The following is a 20490-nucleotide window of genomic DNA, read 5'->3' as shown; positions in this document are numbered from 1 at the left end:
AGAACAAATTCCCTCTACTGCATCCCTACCCTTTGAGGTTTATTCAGAAAGGAAGAAAAAAGAAAGAGTAATTGACCTTAGAAAAGTGAAGCAATGAAACTCAGAACTTCCAGGGTAACTCAAATTTTCCAACCCCTGAAGACTTCCTGATGTCTGCCAGCAGTTGATGGAAGGGACATTACAAGATGTTGCAGAGCCTAGATGGACAATCTTTGCTCCCACTCTGCTGGGGGAACAAGGAGTGCACGAGGCTGTGGTTCCTTTCCTCCTGAGCAAGAGCTGCAGCTCAACAGCCACCAGATGTCAGCATACAACAAGGCAAGGTGACAACTCTGAGGGCTGTACAACCCCACCAGCTCCAGAAAGAAAAATGATTGCAGCATGTCAGCTCAAATCTTTGCCTGTTTAACATGCATGTTTCCACTAGATTTCCCGTCAATCCTCCCTCTGCTCCTCTCGTACTTAACAAAATGACTTGTAGACTCTTTAGGTCTGTCTGATGTTAAAATGTTTGAGCTGATAATTGTTATCCAGTACTCCCTTCAGGTTGCTGAGGTTTTCTATGGCTGTCCTCCATAATGAATTTCTATGATCACGTTGTAGGTGTAGGCCTGTTCGATTCACAATTTTATTTATTTATTTATTGGAAGCTATGCTCACTTACCTCATTTGAATGAGTCCTGTTTTGGTGCTTGGCCCTGTCAGACGCATTGGAGAAAGCTTTGTTGCAGCCCTCATGTTCACACACATATGGTTTCTCCCCAGTGTGAGATCTCAAGTGCGTTTTCAAGTTTTCTAGTCTGGAGTAGGCCTTTGTACAACCTTCAAACTGCAGATAAAGAGTATGTCTCGATTAATATTTGGACTTGCAAGAAATGGTAAAAGCTGAGCTATAAAAGTTTAAAAACATTCCAAGCCTTCAAAACCGTGTGCAATGTCATTTTGTTTTGATTTGTTTAACTTTAGTTTTAATTTTACTCATGCAAAATCATCGCAATTCAAATTGAAATGTTTCCAGCCCTATATAAATCTTCTCTTATAGGACAGAACAGCATTTATGTACTTCGTCTAAGACAGTCAGATTCATTAGGAGACTAGAACTAGTGAGAACTAATGGTGATGGGTGGATGGTTGGACTGGGTGATCCTGTGGGTCTTTTCCAACCTTGTTTATTCTGTGATTCTATGACTTGTGGCTCACGAGATAACACCCAGATGTAGCTTTGTAAGAGAAAGTGCTTTCAAACAATTTAAGCAAATTAAGATTTGCTAGATTTCTCTAGATCTGAGAAAGATGGCCAAGTTATCCAGTTCTTACCATCTGGGCCAGCTGGATAACAGAGCAGACATGCAGTATCAACTGTAGCAATGTTTGATGGACAGGAGGTCAGAGCACACAGCAACTGTGTTGCTCTGCTCTCCACATAGCCCCAGGTCTCTGTCAAAGCCTCCTTTACTCACAGTGCATTTGTGTGGCTTTTCCCCTGTATGTCTCCTCATGTGCACCACCAGCATATACTGGGCTTTGAAGGGTTTCTGCTCCCGGGAACAGTCCAGCCATCGGCACACAAACTCTTTCTTCTCACCATGTATGTGGTCATTATTTATATGCTGTTAGGATAGAAGGAAGTTTACAGATTAACAGAAACATAACTTTGCCAGCAGCCTTACTGATGATTTGCACTGAAACAGCACTGATCTTGTGGTACTAGAAGAACAAGATTATCTGAGCTGCAGAAAGGTCACAGCATTCAAATCACACATTGCCCTGGAAGTCCACTAAGGCTATTATTTTGTTTCAACAAAATCAACAGGCTTGGGATCAGGCATCAGAGATACGAGCTGTTAAACAGGTCCTGGAGAATTTCATGCACAGTGTCACTTGAACACTGAGTAATGTTTTCTCAGATGGGGGAAGTCTACTCAAGTGCCACTCAACATAAACAACAAAATCAGGCCTTCAAAAAAATGAGCTCCAACCTCGAAAATCAACACAACTGCTAAACCAAATTTCGATCAGATCTTCTCAGTCCTCTACTCTATTTTCTTTCAGTATTGGCTTTATATATACATTGTGGTAGGGAAGACAAAACTCTACATGGTCCAGTACCTAAAAACTCCACGCACAGAATCGTCCATCAAAACAGATTTTGCCACTGCAAATTATGTCTTTGCCTGAAAGCCTCAGGGACTGACACCCAGCCTGGATCTGTAGCCAGTCCTAGAGTGCATCCAGAAACAGGCTAGCACTGTGTACCTTTTACTCTTTCAGAAAAGTAGCTTGCTCTGTTTCCTTCATCAAGATCCAGTTTGGCAAAGAATTTAATTCTCACTGATTATGTTTCTGAGCAGAAAGAAGCTGATGACCCAGGGTCAGCCTCAAGTTATTATTTTTTATGTTTGTGCGTTTGTTTGTTGTTTGTTTTTGTTTTTTTTTTTTGTTTGGTTTTTTTTTTCACAGCTTCTGTGAAAAAATCATCCTGCACCTGGACTTCCAAAGATGCACAAAGGTTGGTATTTCAGCAGTTCATCCTCCTGAACTCCCCTTGATAAATCCTGCCTTAGCGATGTCACCATTCCCGTGCTTTCTACCACAGCTTTTTGGTTGGGCCACTAGATGGCTGCATTTCACAGCAAATGAGATTATTCCCATTAAGACACAAGAAAAACTCCTTCCAGAGTTTAAATCAGCATCTGGTCATCTGGTGTGTAAGTATCTCACAGAAAAAGCCAGACCTACAGGAATTCAGTAGCTGTTACTCGAACACATACACACACAAAAAGACAACCCCAATCTTCCCTAAAGTCCTGAAAACAATCAGATAACCAAATACAATCACTTATATTCACAATTATGCAACATCTCTATGCCAAACAGATGTTGGTTGCCTGCTGTAAAAGATGACTGCTCTTTTCTCTTTCTAAAACTTCATTGCTATTTCTTAAAGTTTCTGATGGACAAAGTGTCTGACAAGAACAAAGACGTGTTGAACAATGTATAGTATGTAATCTGCAGTTTATGTTTCAAGTGCCTATCTACATTATGTAGCCCATTTGTGTTACACGTGGCAGATGCCCAGCACTGTGAAACTGAATCAGAATGTTACAATGAGATTAACGTGCAACCTTCTGAAAGAAAATGGGACAAACCTCAGCACACTTTAGTAATTCTTTGCTATGCCTTCATATAAATATTAGAGACAATAATCTATGTTAAACTTACATGGCCAAGAGAGAAGTTATACACAATTGCATGGATGACGTGGGATTTCCACTGGATTCATGGCTGGGTCAGTCAGCTTACAGCAGAAGCTCTCTCTTTACTCCACTGCCCAGAGTGGACACTCAGACACCGTTGATGCTCCTTCAGAGACACTCTCTGCGAGACAATTTTATTGCTCCAAATGAGCTTGCTCCTTGCCCTCTGGACTTCTCACATTTACCCTCTAAAACTGTCCTTTTTTGTGGGCAAAATGCTCCTTCCCTCACCCCCTCTTCTGTCCAGGTTCTCTGGAACTGGTGAAATAGCTTGCCTAGGATGGTGACTGATCACTCACCTCTGTCTGTCACTCCAGTGGCTCATCTGTCAGCCATCTTGTGATCACTGTCACATCACAGTGCAGCTGTGTCACTCCACAGTTGTTGGCCTTGCTCCCTTATCCTGTCACTCCTTTCTGCTTTTGCCACAACCAAACCTCTCTTTGCACAGTTCTTGCTCATTGCATTGATGCTCTCCTAGAGCCTCTGAGAACTTGCCTGCAAAGTCATCTTGTTCTTGTTTAACCCCTGTGAGGGTTTACCTTCAGGTAAAGCCTAGAAGAAACAAGCTCACTACAGCATGTGCTAATGGGAGTAATTTTTCTCTCTCATATGACCTCAGTTGCTTTTTGGTTGCATTTCACATAAGAGCAATGTTTCAGCAAACCAACAAAAGTGTCCCAAATACTAGAAGGCCAGTCCAAAAGAAGACCTTCTGCTCTAAATGAGCACAAGGGCACAGCAGAACTCAGAAGTGCTCTGTGGTAGTGACACTCACTGTCTTTATTACTCTGATTGCACAGGGCCAGATTCCAATTCTCTGCACATTCAGAGTATGATCCAAAAACTGACCAGCCAACTACAGGCACATAGCAGCACCATACCAACAAAACAGATACTAGACTTAAAACACCAGGACTGTTTTTAAGTTTGTTATTTGGCAGAAAACAATGTGCAATATCTAAAATACACTTAAAGAAGAGGGAGGCCACACTGTGTAAACAAAAACAATTAGAAAAGTTCAGAAGTTTGTAAACTCTGGCATTCAGGTTCATTGACTCACATAATTACGTTTGGATTTTGCATGGTGTTTTTGACTCCTCAGTCTCTTATTATGAGAGAAAGTGAATAGTTTTCGCTTGTAAAACAAAGAACAGTCAGGAATAAGAGTATTATGCAAAGCAGAAGCTTTGGTACAGTACAATGAGGATTTATAGGGTTTCATTTTATAATCTGTTTGTAACCTTATTACACCCATGAAATGTCACATTCCAGGGACTAGATCAGAAGGGTGTATTTTTTTTTTTTCCCGGTGAAATTGAATTTTGATGCAGTTTTAGGGTGTGAAAAGGCTTTTCTTTTAATTTGATAGACTGAAACCTGCAAGTTTTACTAATGTTGGTAATCCTTATGACAGTAAATAGGAGCATGAAAGACAACGATATTACTCCCTAGTGTCAGGCTTGCTAACACAAGGCTCTGAAGCACCAGCTCTGTACTATTAAGAATTTGTGACCTGAAAAAAAAAAGGCTCTGATAAAAGCTCAAATTCCACTAGCTATCTCCCATTGCACACAGTTCTGAAAAGCTGCTAAACAGGGGTCATTTGCAAAATTCCAGTCACTTTCATGTTATTTCAATGCTCATTACCAAGCCTCAGTCTGTCCTGGCTCATTTTCTTTTCTTTAAACAATGTTGCTATTAACATTTGGCTCCAACATGAACAGAGGGAGCTGACCTCTACATTGATTTTGGTTTTAGAATGCCCTGACTTTGAAGAAAAAAGCTCTTAAATAGATTTCGATTCCAGAGCAAAACCAACAGATTCATTGAAATTAAGGCTGTACTTGATGTGTCATTTCTACTGGGTAAGCTGGCATCTGGAAGCACAACCTGCAGTGTCTTGGAAGCATAAATGCTTACATGGTAAGAAATAATACAGTTTAAAGAGGGAGCATGTGTTCTTATATGGTCAATGCACATCATGTGCAACTCTATACAGTAGCAGTTAATTAAGTGATATTGCAGGTGGGACATATAACATCTTAATGCTTAATTTCCCTTCTCTGTATGTTTTTTAGAACAAAGGGAATGTATAACCATATCCAAGCTGATTGCTTGGTACCCAATGGTTACTCAATACATATACAAGGGCCAATTCTGCTGTTACAGAGTCAAACAGCAGCACAAAACTCTACCATTCACATCAGTGGAATGAGTTAGGAACACAAGAAAAAGAATGACCGTCACCTACAAGTGAGATTATATCTGTAAAAACTAAGCGTTACTTGAGGGACAAAGCAGAAATCATTGGGCAAACCTCCTGATTCTGCTTTCTACTCTGGATGCACTACCCCAGCATATGCTAGGAAAAACACTGGAACAAAACACACTTCCTTGGTAATGTGTGGGTAAGAAGGCATAATGTCAGTATTGCTAAAAAACTGCTTTTATTTCTATTATATAATTATAATTTTATGCTTTTCTTAGCCTCTCACAGTTATTCTCCTGGAACTATAAATTAAATAGGGGTGCTAAATATCTCTTCACTAAACTTCACTACATGTTTCAAACAGAAGGGATGTTTAACGCACCTTCTAACACAAATCTTGCCCTGACCTGTGCTGCTGCAGAAAAACCCTTAGACAAGCAGGGCTGGCAGCATAGGAAATGAAAACTGAGATGTGGAGAGGCACTGCAGCAGAACAGCTGCTAAGCACAGCTTATCCAGCAGTTGCTCGAGGGAGCTGCACAAGTGAAATGTGCAGAGATTGTGGCCAGTAATAACTCCACAGGTATGAAGTTGGCTGGAAAGGGATTAGTCATCCCTGACCTGCAAGTCCTACAGGTAACACTCTTGTTTACATGTTTTGCATAAGGGATGTAGATTTGTACCTAAGCTGATGTACAGTTAGAAACAGAAGGGGACCTCTTGGTCACTGAGTTCATTCCTCATTATAGCAAGCCCCATTATACATAATCCCATTCACAAACAAGCTTCATCTTCTAAGTACGCTGGTATTCTGCTCTGTCCCCAGTGGGAAGCTGCTCTAAGAACTTGCTCTTCTGTTGGTTAGCAACTTATTTCTAGTTTCAATTTATTCACAGCCAATTTATACTCATTTGTTCTTGTGCCAACACTATCCTTCAGCTTAAACAGCTCTGTTTCCTTGCATGGCTTTTATTTGTCTCCGTCCCTCATTCTAAATAATTTATGGATAACTCTCCTCTCTGCCTTCATTTGCTGGATTAAATGGTCTTCTCTAGGATGTTCAAGTCCTTGCTCCTTCTCTCTTTCCCTGCTTTGGCTTGAGGTGTGGAAGTCCCTGCCCATCATTTTGTCCCCAAGTTCCACACTGTTGCTGTCAAGACTGTGCAAGCCCATTTCAGCTCAGTGCTCCTCTCGGCCCTCTTCTTCATCTGTCCTATGTAAGAGTTCACCTTCATACTTACATATCCTTGCCTAGGTATAAGTACAGCAATCTTTGTATAGACATGTGAGACCACTTCTGAAGAAACTAAGTGCCCTGTGGCTTGTTAGTTTGTCTCTTCTAAGAACAAACCTTGGGAAACAATACCTACTAAAGTTGCAGTAGAGATGGGTCTTACTATTCAGAAGAAGTAAGATCTAAATCACATGCAGTGAAGTATTTAGGTTTCTGATTCCCATCTAGAGTAGTCATTCCTTCCTGAGTAGCATGCATACTCTTGAGGTTCTTGACAGCTTCCTGAGATAGATGAGTGGATGTAAAAAGAGTACCATCATTCAGAAAAACAACAGGGCAGCACTACAGGAAATACCCTGCTTGCCAGCTCCCCGGGGATGTGATCCTGGGCTAATCACTGCTCCTTGCTACCATTTTAGGCAGTAAGGCAATAAAGAGATGGCATCAGCCACGCCCCACTACCACCTCCTTAACATCTCAATAAACTTTATGATCCATGGCAAGATGGACAGATGAAAAGCTTTGTAAAGAAGTCAACATACAAAGGAGGTCCTGCTGAGGTGGAAAATATCTTCCCACAATATAAATTCTATTGTAAGGAGGCTAAAAGGTGCATCTTAGTAGACCAAAATCCTCATCAGAGTCTGCAAACACATTCCCATTGCTGCAATCCAGTTTCTCTCAAACTTTTGTGATTCTCTGTAAGCACAATACCTGCATTTTAATCTCCTGGAAAACAGGTACGGATTCCTCCTGTCCTTTCCCTACTAAAGATCATTTGTAGACACAACCAGATTAAACAACCACAAGAGACTAATGTCCACCCCCTACTGCATGAGTCAAGAGTATGCTTTTGACTTCATGTCCTTAGGGTGACATAAGTATCATTTTTAGTTCCTAAAACAGAAGAAGCACTTAAGCTGCTTTAACCCTTATGGTGGCATAAATGCTTAAGCTGCTTTTAGTTCCTAAAACCAATTCAAAGCTATAACTATACATGAAGAACTCTGCATTTCTGCATAGGCACGTGTCTTTGGAGGAGCTCAGATAGCTATCTCCACTGTGGCTTCCTTTCCTTTGGATACATTTCTTGTTATTCTGTAATAGTTTTTGCACCCGTCTTCCATAATTTAGAGAAGATATAAGAAATACCATTGTGAAAGATCTCTACTAATGCTGATTAGCAACATGACAATTTATACGATACACTGATCTGGCCCAAAGTAGGTCACTGCCTCAACAGGCTAGACACATTTGCTGAATCAGAATACCCACAGTTAAAATTCGCTGGAACTTAAAACCATGGCAATTTCCTGTGTGTATAATGAATGCACTAAATACTGCGTCTGCATGTTGCACTCCTCAACCCTGCAGTATTTGATCCTGTCATTCAACCTCAAAACTTAATTTTCAGTTTTCCACTATGATTAAATAATGCCTCCCATTCCTCCCCAGATTTGGTCAAGATCATAAATCTAAATGTGCAGTAATGGCACACCACGTCAGCAATCATGTATTTGGAAGTTACGTATATGAGGAGTGTGACATTTTTAACAGTACAATTAAATAGGTACAACAAATGTTTCTAACTCCAGCATGACTAAGAAAGTTTTAGTCATTTCATTCAGAAAAATAATCGTATCACTAAATAAAAGCAGAAAATTGCTAAGTATGTGAAAAATAGGAAATACAACTTACATTATTTTACAAACTTCATATATGAACTCTATGTATGTGACTGTTAATATTTAATTGTATGGAAAAATTACATGCTACCCAGCATTCCAGGTGAATTTACATCTGAAGCTCATTTATTGCTATGCTGGTCTGGATACCCATCTCCATCACTTGATAACTGGAAATAGCAGTCAGTGTAGAAAGAGAAGAATCAAAATTGTAAGCCTAGCTGAAAAATAATCTGGACTTCTAACTTAAGACAGCTTGCAGAAGAAGATATGAAGGGATGCCAAGTACCAGAAGATGGCAGCATGGAAAACAATGACTGGAACAGAAGATGGAGAAAAGAAAGAAGGAAAGTGGGGAAAAGAGATAAGAGAGAACACGGTTACCATCTTGCCTATCTGCGTTTGAACATGGCTGCCTATGCTGTATAAGTCTTTGGAACAGTTCATGAGGAATCTTAACTCTTGAATCGAGAATCTTTTTCTCTCCTTTTTTCACCCAAAGCAGTGTTTTCACACATGTGGAGGGAGTGCAGTGCTAAGGTGCTCCATTTCCTGAGTAGGTAAACTGCCTTTCCAATTTATGTGTTCGGCCTCAAGGATGGGTACAGGTGCTGAGTGCTTACGCTGGCATGAAGCATAACGTATTTCCCCATAAGAAATCCTTCACATTCATTATCCCTCTAAAAAACATAGTTCCTCTCCTTTAATAGGGGACATACATAGCATTTTGGCTGCACGGAAACACTGAATTGTTCTGACCCATAAGAGCTCACCACCCTGCCTTAGCTTCCAACACTACTGTCTCAATATCGCATAACCTGCTTATTCACCTTCCTCAATTAAAAACAGCTTAGTCTAATGCAGTTCATTTTGTCTGCAGTGTATGAGAGAGCACTCCGTGGGAAGGACAAACCAACAGGAACTATGCCTATTCCGGAGATGTAGCAAACCCTTGGGTGAGTAACTGCCTTTCACTAGCACCTCTGCCACTGGAAGAAGACCAGCTTTACAGCCATATTTAAAGATGTACTGAAGATCTGGAGTCAAGGCAAGACACAAAAGCAGACTCTTCTTGTCTCACAGGGCATACAAGTTTGGAAGCCAGAAATGCCCAAAGAAAGAGAAAAGTCAAGCTAGTAATAATTAAGGAATTTAGCGTGATTTACTACAAGTGCAGGAGTCATCTTCTGACTCCAAATGCTGTTTGATTTTCTGTATGGGCCTGGAGAAGTCTTAATCTCTAAATGTGACACAATATTAGTTGTGAGTATGCTAATTTAAAAGACAAAATCCACCAGCACTATTTTCTACTCACCATCCTGTTTCAGCTGAAAATATAGGTCTGATTATCTTTCCTCATTTCACCTCTTTGCACTAACAACAGCAATAAAAGTTCTCAATCTGTAAGTTAATTAAAAAATAAAAATAAAAAAATCATTCTCCTTCTCCATTTGTTCTCCTGCAGTAAATTCTATAGTTGTCTCTGTTGCCTATCAATAGGTTAAACGTATCCAACTTGTGTGTTTAAATGCTAAAGACAGAGAAGTCCCCAAGGATACGTCAATCGTTGGCTCTTGTACAAAGAAAATACTGTATTTTGCTCAGAAGAGCTTTCTGTGGCAATTTAAACACAGTGAGACAGACACAATATCCTGGAGAGAGGAAAACCTGCCTTATTACATTCCTGACCCAAGAGAAAGGATTTGCCCTTAGGACATAAAGAGAATCAGCAGGGAGGGGAAAAAAAAGAAAAGTTATCTAAACCTAAAAATAATGACAGCGGTTCATAATGCAGCATGACCTCCTTTTAATCCCTGATTTAGCAGTTATACAGTATGGATATGATATAATACCAGTAGAGCAAACACAGCTTGCTGGTCAGGCTGAGAACCAATACCCTTAGACTGCAATCTATGTTTCCAGGTTTTGGTAGGCTTTAGGGTATTTTGTGTAGGGAATAGAACTTATGGGATATTGTGAGGATTCCTTCTCAATAACATCACATCTTGTTCTTGTTTCTTTTAATATAGATATATTCACATATACAGTACTGTTAAGTCTGTTAGCAGCAACATGCGGCTCCATCAAGGGCAATGTTTTACAGCTCTCTATTTCCTGTGTCAGAGCATGTAGCTGTAAAGAAATGGGCAGAAATTACACTTCCACTTTCTAAAAGTGAAAATTTAATAAATGAGATTCTGCCAGAATAAAAAGACAAACGTTGTAGACATTAATCATTTCACTTTTACAGCAGCAGAATGATGCTTTGATAACTCTCAGCTTTGCCTTTTTTCTCAAGTTGCCTTTCCTAACTGTCAAAAAATCAAGTGTCATCTACTTCTTGAAAGTTGCATTCCTGTATTTGCAGCTGGGAGATTAATAGGTGAAAGTGGCATGTAACAGGAATTCAAGCTTTCTTACTTCTTTTTTCCAAATGTATGGAAAAAAATTTCAAAACTTGCTGCTGAGATAACTGGGCATTTCAAGTTCCTCCATTACCAGTGCTCTGTCCTGCAATAGCCTTAGTTGATGAAACAAGGTACTGCAGCTACCATATTTTGTGATGTCATAAAAACAAATGAAAAAACAATGAAACCTCCTCCTCTTGGTCCTCATTCTTTGACTTTCCCAAAGACAGGGTTAACTGCACATGTGCCAGGGAGCTGTTAACTTCTATAGAAGTTAACAAACTGAAAGTAGAAACCATGAAGCAGAAACTCAAGAAAGCTGTTCTCAAGAAGGGACGTTATGGATATGTCTCTGCACTCCAAAGGTATGTCCTGCTCTCCTGTGGACAGGAGATGTTAGGATGACCAAGTTCTTGAGGCATCCGCTGTGTAGATACTGGTAAATTCCATCTTCCACTAATTCCAGCATCTCTATTGGTCCTTTTTGTACACATCTGGTTGTATGATTACAGGACTGCCTGAGCACTCATGGATTTTCTGCATGGTCATCCCTTTTTTATAAGGCAGTCTGAAAGGTACAACCCCCTTATAACCTTTACCTTTATCAGAAGTTCACACATGCAGAAATCACTTGAAGAAAAATGATTGTAACTACTCACGTTTGGCCCACTTTACTTAGTATTTTTTATGCTCTTCAAATTTAGGTTCCCAAACTACACCCACAATTCAGCATTACCTGTCTTTTGAGTAAATTGGATTTATTTGGCACCTGCAATATTCAAGTTCACTAAGAGAAAAGAAGAGGAAGAAAGCATGCACCAGTGAAGAAGCACTGAGGCTCAAAAGGACAGGTCTGGAAGAAAAGACTGAAGAAAGGCTGCTTGCTAAAGATTTAAGACCACATGAAGAAACTCTATTGTGGCCTTCAATAGCGACTGAAGATGATCCGCTTAAATCCAAGCCCTGCACTAATGATCAGTCTGTTCTGCCAGCTTTCCTTCATTCATTTCTCCATCTCCTCTCTTCATCACAGATGCACACAAGCTCTCCCCATAGGCTCACTGTGATCTGGCTTTAGACCCAAATGATACGGCATGAGATGCAAGAATGACTCCTGCCTTCAGGAAAGCTCTGTGGCATGACAGCAGGGAGGCACAATGCTTCCTCCTGCTGCAAACCTACAGAAGAAGAGTGCTCACTACAAGGAGCTTAATTCTCCTGCAGATCTTAGTAATACAATCCTCTCTCAGTTCAGCCAAAACAGCAGAGTACAAACAAGGACAGGTATTTTCCCACAGCTGGACAGGGAAAAGGGAATGGCTGAAAATCAAGCGTCTGCCTTGCAGTAGGTCTGACAGTCACAGAGGAATGCTGAATAGACAATAAGTCTGATATCTTCTAGAAGCAACTGAATATGGGAAGACAGAAAACTACCTGAGGCTCAAATTCAAAATTTCCTGCTTCATTATTTTCCGTTTAGGGGTAAAAATTGATTCTGCATGCAACTGCTACAGAATTTCCATAAAACTCAAGTTAAATTCATTGAAACTCCCTCACGAGCAATGTCCAACATGAGCCAGGGCTGACTACCTTACCTTCTTTGCAATTCTGAACCCAAACACATCTTTGAGCAATCTTTAACAAAAACATATCAGAAAAACAGGCCTTAAAATAAAGAAATAAATAAATGCTCAAGAAGTTTGCACTGCTACAGGTGTCAATGCAACAGGCTTAAAAGCAAACATACACACGCACACACACATATACATGCTTTTCTCACTGGCACAGGAAGATTACAGTGAATTCCTGCCAGCTCTTCCTGAGAAAGAAGTAATCAAAAGGAGATATTACACGAAGGTATTTCCTTGTATCTGCAATCAGTATGAAGAATGAAAATGCCACCTCAGTTTTGCAAAAGGCACATCAGCACACACAAGGTAGAAGTACTAAACCCTTTGGAACTTTTACCATGCTGCTGCAGAAGACATAAATCTATAGTCCTCCTTTCTGCCACAGTAAGCCATCCAACTTCAACAGAAATCAGATCTGCTGTATACATTAAACTTGAAATTAACAACACTCCCCCTATATTGTTTGGCTTTGATAAATTCCAGCCATTGCTTCTAGGTGAGATGTGCAGATCTTGATTCTGTGAGGTGCTCTGCTCATGTGAGCTCTTACAGCACTGAGGAGTCTGTTAAATTCCACTGGGTCTAACCACACTGACATGTCTGCAGGAGGGGGGCTTTAGCAGCTGTGATACTTAAGATACTGAGCAGTGGTTTCAAACCATGCTCAAAGTAATAACATTTTCCTTTAAAACAAAGCATGTTCATTAGAATAAAAGAACAAAATGGGAAGAGATTTCTAACCATTACACAGACCAGACCAGTGAAGCCAATGAATAAATGCCTAAAGCAGAAAGACTCTAAGTAAAAACGTACCAGCAAAATATCCTAACAATAGTAGGGCACAAACTGAATATATAAAGCCAGAACTGTTTTATAGAAATTATATGGTTTAATGACAAAAATCTGTTAAAATTTATAATGTTTTTCAGTGCCCAGTTTTGGAAATAGATTGCAAGCAGGTTAGTACCGACAGGCTCTTTGAGTTAAAATGTAAACATACACTACAGCAGCTTAATACCATTCTGTATTACCACAGTCAAACCACTTAATCCCATGAGTCAATTTATTCATCTATGGAAGACTACAGCAAGACAGAACAAGGAAAAGATAAAACGTATAATCTTAACAAGATTTTGAAGACTTCCAAACTCCTGAAGTGGTGCAGAAGAATTGGCAAACTATTCGATCCCTTTAAAAAGAAAAGAAGAAAAAAAAAATAAATGAATAAATGAAAGAAAAAAGATACTGCCTTCTTTTACTGAAAATCATGTGCTCCCAATGGGGTGGAATAGCAATTAAATAAAATCTGCTCCCCAGGGAGTACGAAACATATGGGCAGGAATACTCTACAGACTACATAGCCAAGACCTGCTTAACAGTATGAACTTCATTTAGATCAATTTTGGATCAGATTTTGTGTAATTGTGCATTTTTTCCTGCTCTTGGTACTTGTATTACTGATTGCAGCACAGCTAACACTGATCCTCTTGAAATGAAAGATACTCTTTAGTAGGATTTACCTGTGTTCAACTGTTTTTGTAACTTTTAAACTTTTCTTAACTGAAGAGACCTGTGCTTGATCACAATAAAGTTACCCATACAATTACCAATGCAGAAAAACATTCCTGAACTGCAGGAATTGTTCAACAAATGCAATTAGTGACTCCTTACACATAATATATGCAGGTTAGATTAGGAGACAACGCCTCATCCATGTATTGCAATGAACGGCACACAAAAAAACCAAAAAAAAACCACTGTGAGAAAGCTGTGAATATAGTGATGTAAAACCACACAACACTTCTCACAGAAACTAGAAAGAAAAATGACGGCAGTGATAAGAATCGTCAAAACCTTCACAAGGTTTCATCACAGAGGAGATGCTGGCAGAATTAATACATCAGTGGGTAACAGAAGCAGTGACAACTGCAGAAGATAGTTTGGGCCCTCCCTTTCTGACATCTCTAAGAAACATTTCTAACAAGCTTTATCATGTGCAACAGGTTTATTGTTTCTCTGAGACAGCCTTAGGTTTTTTCCACTGGATATTCACTTCAAATTTATCTTTCACATCTCAGCTAAGTTTGGTCATCCCTGACACATCCTAGCAAAGTCAGGTTAGCAAAGGTTAGTTATCCTTGATGCTCGTGGGAACAGCAGCAGAGATAGCTTCTTCCATCTCTTGTGTCCTGGGATAACATTTTCTGTTCTCTTGTTATGTTTCACAGACAACTGTGCCATAGGTAGACAAAAGACATATGTTGGGACAAGTGGAATTAAAACTGAGAAAGATCTTCAAGTAGAACATGGGGGTTTCATCTAGTACACTTTAAAAAGTGCCAAAACCATCTTTCTGCTTTGCATTCCACACACTAACTTCAATTTACTTGCAGAGAACTGACAAGTTGCTTCTGGTAACTAAAAATCAATCCTAAATAATCTGGTTTATTTCAGAAATGTAGCTCTTCCATAAATCACTCTGAATTCATTTTGAATGGGGCTGACGTGCAAGCAGCTGGACGCAGGACTCTGCAGGAGACAACCAAAGGGCAGCCCTAACAAGCCTGCATCTTTGCAATACCCCCCTCATCAGAGCTAGAGCCTGGCACCTTCAGAGTGTGATATAAAACGCACTTCTTTGTTCACGTTTTCTTCCTTTTCTTTCTTTCTTTCTTTTTCTTTTTTTTTTTTAAACTAACAATAAGTGTTGGAATCCCCTTGGCAATTAATTTCCTGGCTGGTAATCCCTTGGCTCTGATCCACACAGAGAAAGTGGCTGAACTGCAGGAGGTGTGCAAGGCACATGCTCCGGTTTTGCAAAATGAAGTGGTCTCTTAATTTAAGTGACAGTGAAACTCTGTGTTTACTCTGTATAGTGGAGGAAGCAGAGCTTACTGTTAAACACTCTCTTTAACACAAACACAATGTGGCAAACAGTCAAAATACTGCAGGTAGGATTTTCTTAGTTACATGTAATATACCATATTAGATATATTTTAGACACAAGAAAGGTATGCAAAAGCTACCTAATATATAGTACAATAGTGAGCACCGGTGACAGTTGGATTATTCTATGAATGTTAAGAAATACTACACTAAAAAAAATTACCATATAACTACAATGTTTTAAGCTGCTATATTCTCAGTACTAGTATAAATATACAAAACTCTTCTAATAATTACGCTTAGTGCTGGTAGACACTGCCAGCAATCTGCAGGCCAGAGCTACAGGAATGCCTCTGCCTCCAAGCTAGGCAGGCTGGATTTGATCAGTTTTGACATATATTTTTAAGGTCTTTTGAGATAAAGTAACGGAGAAGCTGTGTGGGCTTAATTCTTACAAACAGCCAAACTCTGTAAAAAATCTTGACTAAGTTTCCACTAGTTTTAGACAAAGTCTCTCACTGGGGGGCAGAAGGTTGGTACCATGCTCACATGTGCTGGGAAGAGAAGGGTGAGATATTATCTTTTTAACTAATTCAGCCTAAAGTGATGCAGTCCTAAATGAAGCACTCTGATCCTGGATTCCTCAAATTAAGAAGCATCAGAGCTAAATAACTACAGGAAACCCATCTGACTTTCACACTCCAGAATATTTACATGAAAGCAAGAGAGAAAGAGAGAGAGAAAGAGAGAAGGAGAGGAAGAGAGAAAGCATTTAGTCTTTCTGGCTGCGTACCCTTTCCACATCACTTTGACAAGCATGCACCTTAAACAAGGATCATTAATGAAATCAGTGCCAAGAGAACAACGGAAGAAAAAATGGGCAGTGAGCATTTTGGGTACAAATATTTGTGGAGAAAGCTCCTGTTCTCACTGAAAATTCTCAGAAAAAGGTCTCTGAATTCAAGAAGTGTTGCCCACTGCTTAAGTAAGGTTCTAACTAGAAGCAAAGGATGAGCTTAGCTATGCTATGCTCACTCTCAGAAAATTTAGTGAGCTCCTACCTGCCACTGTGCTGTTGCTGTTCTTTCTTTTAGTGCTTTCTTGACACATGTAGGAAAGGATAAAAGCCTAATGGGTGCGAGTGTCAGCACAATATAAATTACTGCAAGGAAAAACTTGATGCATGGCTTGGGATCTGAATGAGGAATGTCCACCATTGTTTGTGATTATGGATCACATCACAATCTAATAGCAATTTTTATTTAATCAATAATTTCCATGCTGAACAGACAGCCCTGTTACAGAGAATCGACAAACAGCTACTGATAGCGACAAGGCTTGTTATTAATCTTTACTCTGCCAACATATCAACCAAACTACTGTAAAAAACCACCAAGATGGATTTAGGTCTTTCCTTTTTTTCCTTCCTTCTTCTTTTCTTCCTTCTTTTTTTTTTTTTTTTTTTTTTTTTCCTCTTTCTTTTTTTCCTTCTCTCTTTCTTCCATTCCCTTTCTTTTCTTTTTAGCTGCAGAGCTCCATTCCACTTCCCCCTTTGCAGGTATGTAACATTTCATACACTTTACATTCTAAATTTATTTGAAAAACCTACAGCTTGAATTACACAAAAAAGCAATTCATATTAAGCAATTTCACAAATCAGTGGGACCTAGCCCAGTGCTCAGTGTTAGCCATTATAGGCTAATAAATCATACTTTCTCTTTGAGATGTCAATCGCCAAGTGCTTTGTAAAAATGTTGGCATCTGTAATTCAGTGAAGCCTTTTCATCTTGAAATAAGATGCTCCAGACTGATAACAAGAATAATCCTCTCTTGATCAAAAAAAAAATCTGCATTTTACCAATTAAAGCTGCTGCCAGAAGCCAAATGGAGCAGCCCTGAGACTCCACTGTAGTTTATCTCTGCTAAACACAAGGAGGGATACAGTTAGAGCTTTGTTTCATTTTCAGCTTGATTACTTTATCTCACAGAGAACTGTGGCATCTCAGCCCTGTGATACACATAAGAACGGTATATGCAGATCTCATACCTACAGCGCAAAACACCAGAGGACCCACTCCTGACAAAATCACCATCCATTTATTTCACAGATTAGGTACCCAATACCTTGAAAAATTTGCACTGAATTTATTTAACCTGGATATAAGGCTTGTATGGTCTTCTTTCTTTTTTTTTTTTTTTTCTATTGAGTTCACATGAACAAAACACAATGCAAAGACCAATCCACACCATAAAAGCCTCAGAATTAAATGCAGAAGTGACACTTGAGCCTGTATGCAGTTTACCCAGTCCTGCCTTCATTTGAATATGCCAGGCTGAGCTCACACATTTTGGTTTCTCCAGGCATCAGATTTCTACAGACAAACCTTCTGGGTACAATACAGGCATCTAAGCAGGATAATACTGCACTCATGACTAAGATAGAAAGATGGTTTGCCCAATGGATAAAATCCTATTGTTTTTGAGAAGACAAAAGCAATGTAGAAGCACATCACAAAGGAGAGAGAGTCTCAGAAAGTTCAAGTTCAGTGTTCCACTTGTTCACCACTGTAAGACAGGCTACATAACTGCAAAGTACAGAGTCAGCAACAGTAGGAAAGGAAAAACCCACACAGAAATGGCAACTCTGCCCAGTGGAATATGCTTTTCCTGGCCCTTGGAACAGGACTGAATGCTCTCTGGAGTCAGTGCACAAACCCAACCTTCCTTACTGCTCTGAGGTAGCTCAAGCAGTAGGCATGGGTTTCTATTGCCAACAGGAGTCAGAAGCTGAAGAGCTGACTCACTCTGCAGCTTTACTTGTGCCTATGCCTTCACTCAGGCAGCACGATCTCCCCTGGAACCTGGCTGCTGGCTCTTACTCCTACATTTCCCAAAAAACTGCAAATCACCCATGAAGCATCATCACTAACCCAGAGAAGCTCACTAGTTCCAGTGTCAACGGAAAATAAAGACTAATAGATACATAAGGTCCACAGACCACCTGAAAAGATTTTTTGACAAAGTTTACACAGGGATACTCAAGACCCACTCACTTTCACACACAGCCTTTCTCATTCAAGTACCCACTTGTTCTGATTTCAATCTAAATTGCTAGAGTAACTTATCTGGGCACAGGAGGAGCACTGATCAGTCTCTACTCACACAGCAAAAAGGAAGTGCTATTTAAACTGCATGCCAGAGTATAGCAATCCCTTTCAGGGACACCAATTCAGATACAGTGACTTTGGCAACTCACGTGAACAGCAGCCATAGCAGCAGCACACTAACAACAAGTTTTACTAATGCTGTGAAAGAAACACTAATTACAGAGGAATTAAAATTAAAAAAAAAAAAAAAAGAAAAAAAAAAGATTATATTTCTCTCTCGAAATCCCCTCTTAATACTTCACAGATTAGGGTGGATTTATTTTTTTGTAAACCCTTCTCTATCAGAAAAAAAATCCCCGCTTTATTTTTTTTTCATCTCCTCTGTGATTCATTGAAAGCCAGACTCTAGGAAGGGGAACTGCTGATGCAGGAGTGCTTAAGAGGACCTGAGCCAAAGCACAGCCGGCCTTCGGGTCAAGCCCAGAGTGAATGAGATCTCTTCAGAAGGCAGCAGCACTGGCTTTTAACACTGCTGGAAGGCAGAGGGCATTCTGGTAGGTGGTGTGTGGAGCAGGGATGTGCTGGCCCCAGGGGCTGCTGATGCTCCATGGTACATAGAGAGAACAGCATGAGGTCGGTCTGTGGTTACTTAACCTTAAAACCCCTTTGATAGATGGTTAAAGACATGCTACAAGAGAACAAGAATGTGTTAGTTACCCATGTAGAAACCAAGAGAGAATGTGTATGCACTCAGGGGCAGAGAAATTGGCTTACTGGTTTTTGAATGGCAGGTAACGAATTGCTGGCCCAAAACGACACTACCATTATGGTGTATTTTAAAGCTACAGGTTCAGCTGCCTATACCCCAGCACAATAACGTGGCACCTTAATTACAACTTGGCCTTAAACAGGCAGTAAGGAAATTTTGAAATCTAACCATAAACATTCTCTCCAAAACTTCTGAACAGATATTTCTCACAATTATTTGCTTCTCTTCTGTATTCTCTCCTTCTCCTTCCTCCTTCACAGCTACAAAATCAAATGCACTGAGGGGATACACGAGCTGAAGAAAAACTGCACAGCATTTGCTTGTCTTCCTTTTCCACACTGTCCCAGCCTTCAGTCCAAGCCCTGGGCTTGTGTTCCTTGAAGAATGATTCCTTTTATGCACAGCACTGCTTCTCCAAATACGGGGTAGGATCCAGACCCCATTCAATGAAAAAGAAAATAAGATGAAATAGAATAAAATCACCACCAAATAAACTTTACTTTTGTACATAAAACACTTCCTTTTTCAGGGGAAAAAAAAAACTATAATGTATTTCATGTACCTCATCTATTCCTTACTCTTTTCAATTTAAAGGAAACATTTCTGAACCTTTCAGGACAGTTGCTGCCATAATTAGGCAAAGTTTGACTCCGAAGTGGCAGAAGAATCTCTGCTATTGCACTAGAGCCAAAGCCATAGTGTAAATGCAACAGAAACAGCCTCTGCAGAATAAATAATAAATCCAGGTACAACTTCGCAGAAACACCAGTTGAGGTGTTTATTTACATCCCTTTGAGATGGTAAAGGGGTGGCACCTCAACTGTGCCACCAAGTAGCAAGCTCATCCGCAGTTCAGGGAGCTGGAGCAAAGCATGATTCCATCATTCATTTATGGTTCTGACACTGCAAACCAGGTGAACTGCTCTCATCAAAGGAAGTAACTTTTTCCGGTACTGCAGCTGGCCCCTTTTAATGCAGCAAAGTGAGGCTCTCACAGGCCTTTCCTGCTTCCTCTCCTATGAGAGAGGAGCTGAGGAAGAAGCCATAGATCAGAAAGGGGGGACTTTCAAAAGTCTATTGATTGCAGGTGTTCCTGCTTCTGGGTGTCCAAAATGAACTGCTCCAAAGGTTTCTGGTCCTTCAGACAGCAGGGCACTCCTCAACTCCTCATCAGACCTGTTCTTCAGTTTTGTGGTGCACTGCATTGATCACGGCACCCCAAATCACTACAGGTGCTGCATAAACTGAATTGAGGTAGCCTGCGGGCACAGCCTATGTTTTTCAGAGGTCTCCATGGATTG

At 40.1% G+C, this 20490-nt stretch overlaps 1 protein-coding gene across 7 annotated transcripts in view; it reads right to left on the bottom strand.

Moving 5' to 3' along the window:
• GLI3 (GLI family zinc finger 3) overlaps positions 1-20490 on the bottom strand; it is a 195661-nt gene that overhangs the window by 11103 nt on the left and 164068 nt on the right. For all 7 annotated transcript variants that reach the window (XM_015854996.3, XM_015855000.3, XM_015854997.3 and 4 more), the window contains 2 exons: positions 1461-1610; positions 665-829 (listed from right to left, as the gene is read on the bottom strand). In XM_015854996.3, coding sequence (XP_015710482.2) covers positions 665-829; positions 1461-1610 — 315 coding nt within the window. The remainder of the gene's footprint in view (positions 1-664; positions 830-1460; positions 1611-20490) is intronic.

The sequence above is a fragment of the Coturnix japonica genome, chromosome 2 (genome assembly GCF_054131305.1).
Source record: "Coturnix japonica strain WE chromosome 2, WE-NBRP24, whole genome shotgun sequence".
Classification (NCBI taxonomy): Eukaryota; Metazoa; Chordata; class Aves; order Galliformes; family Phasianidae; genus Coturnix; species Coturnix japonica.
The sequence above is the reverse complement of the archived record's forward strand: the minus strand, read 5'-3'. Positions and strand labels throughout refer to the sequence as shown.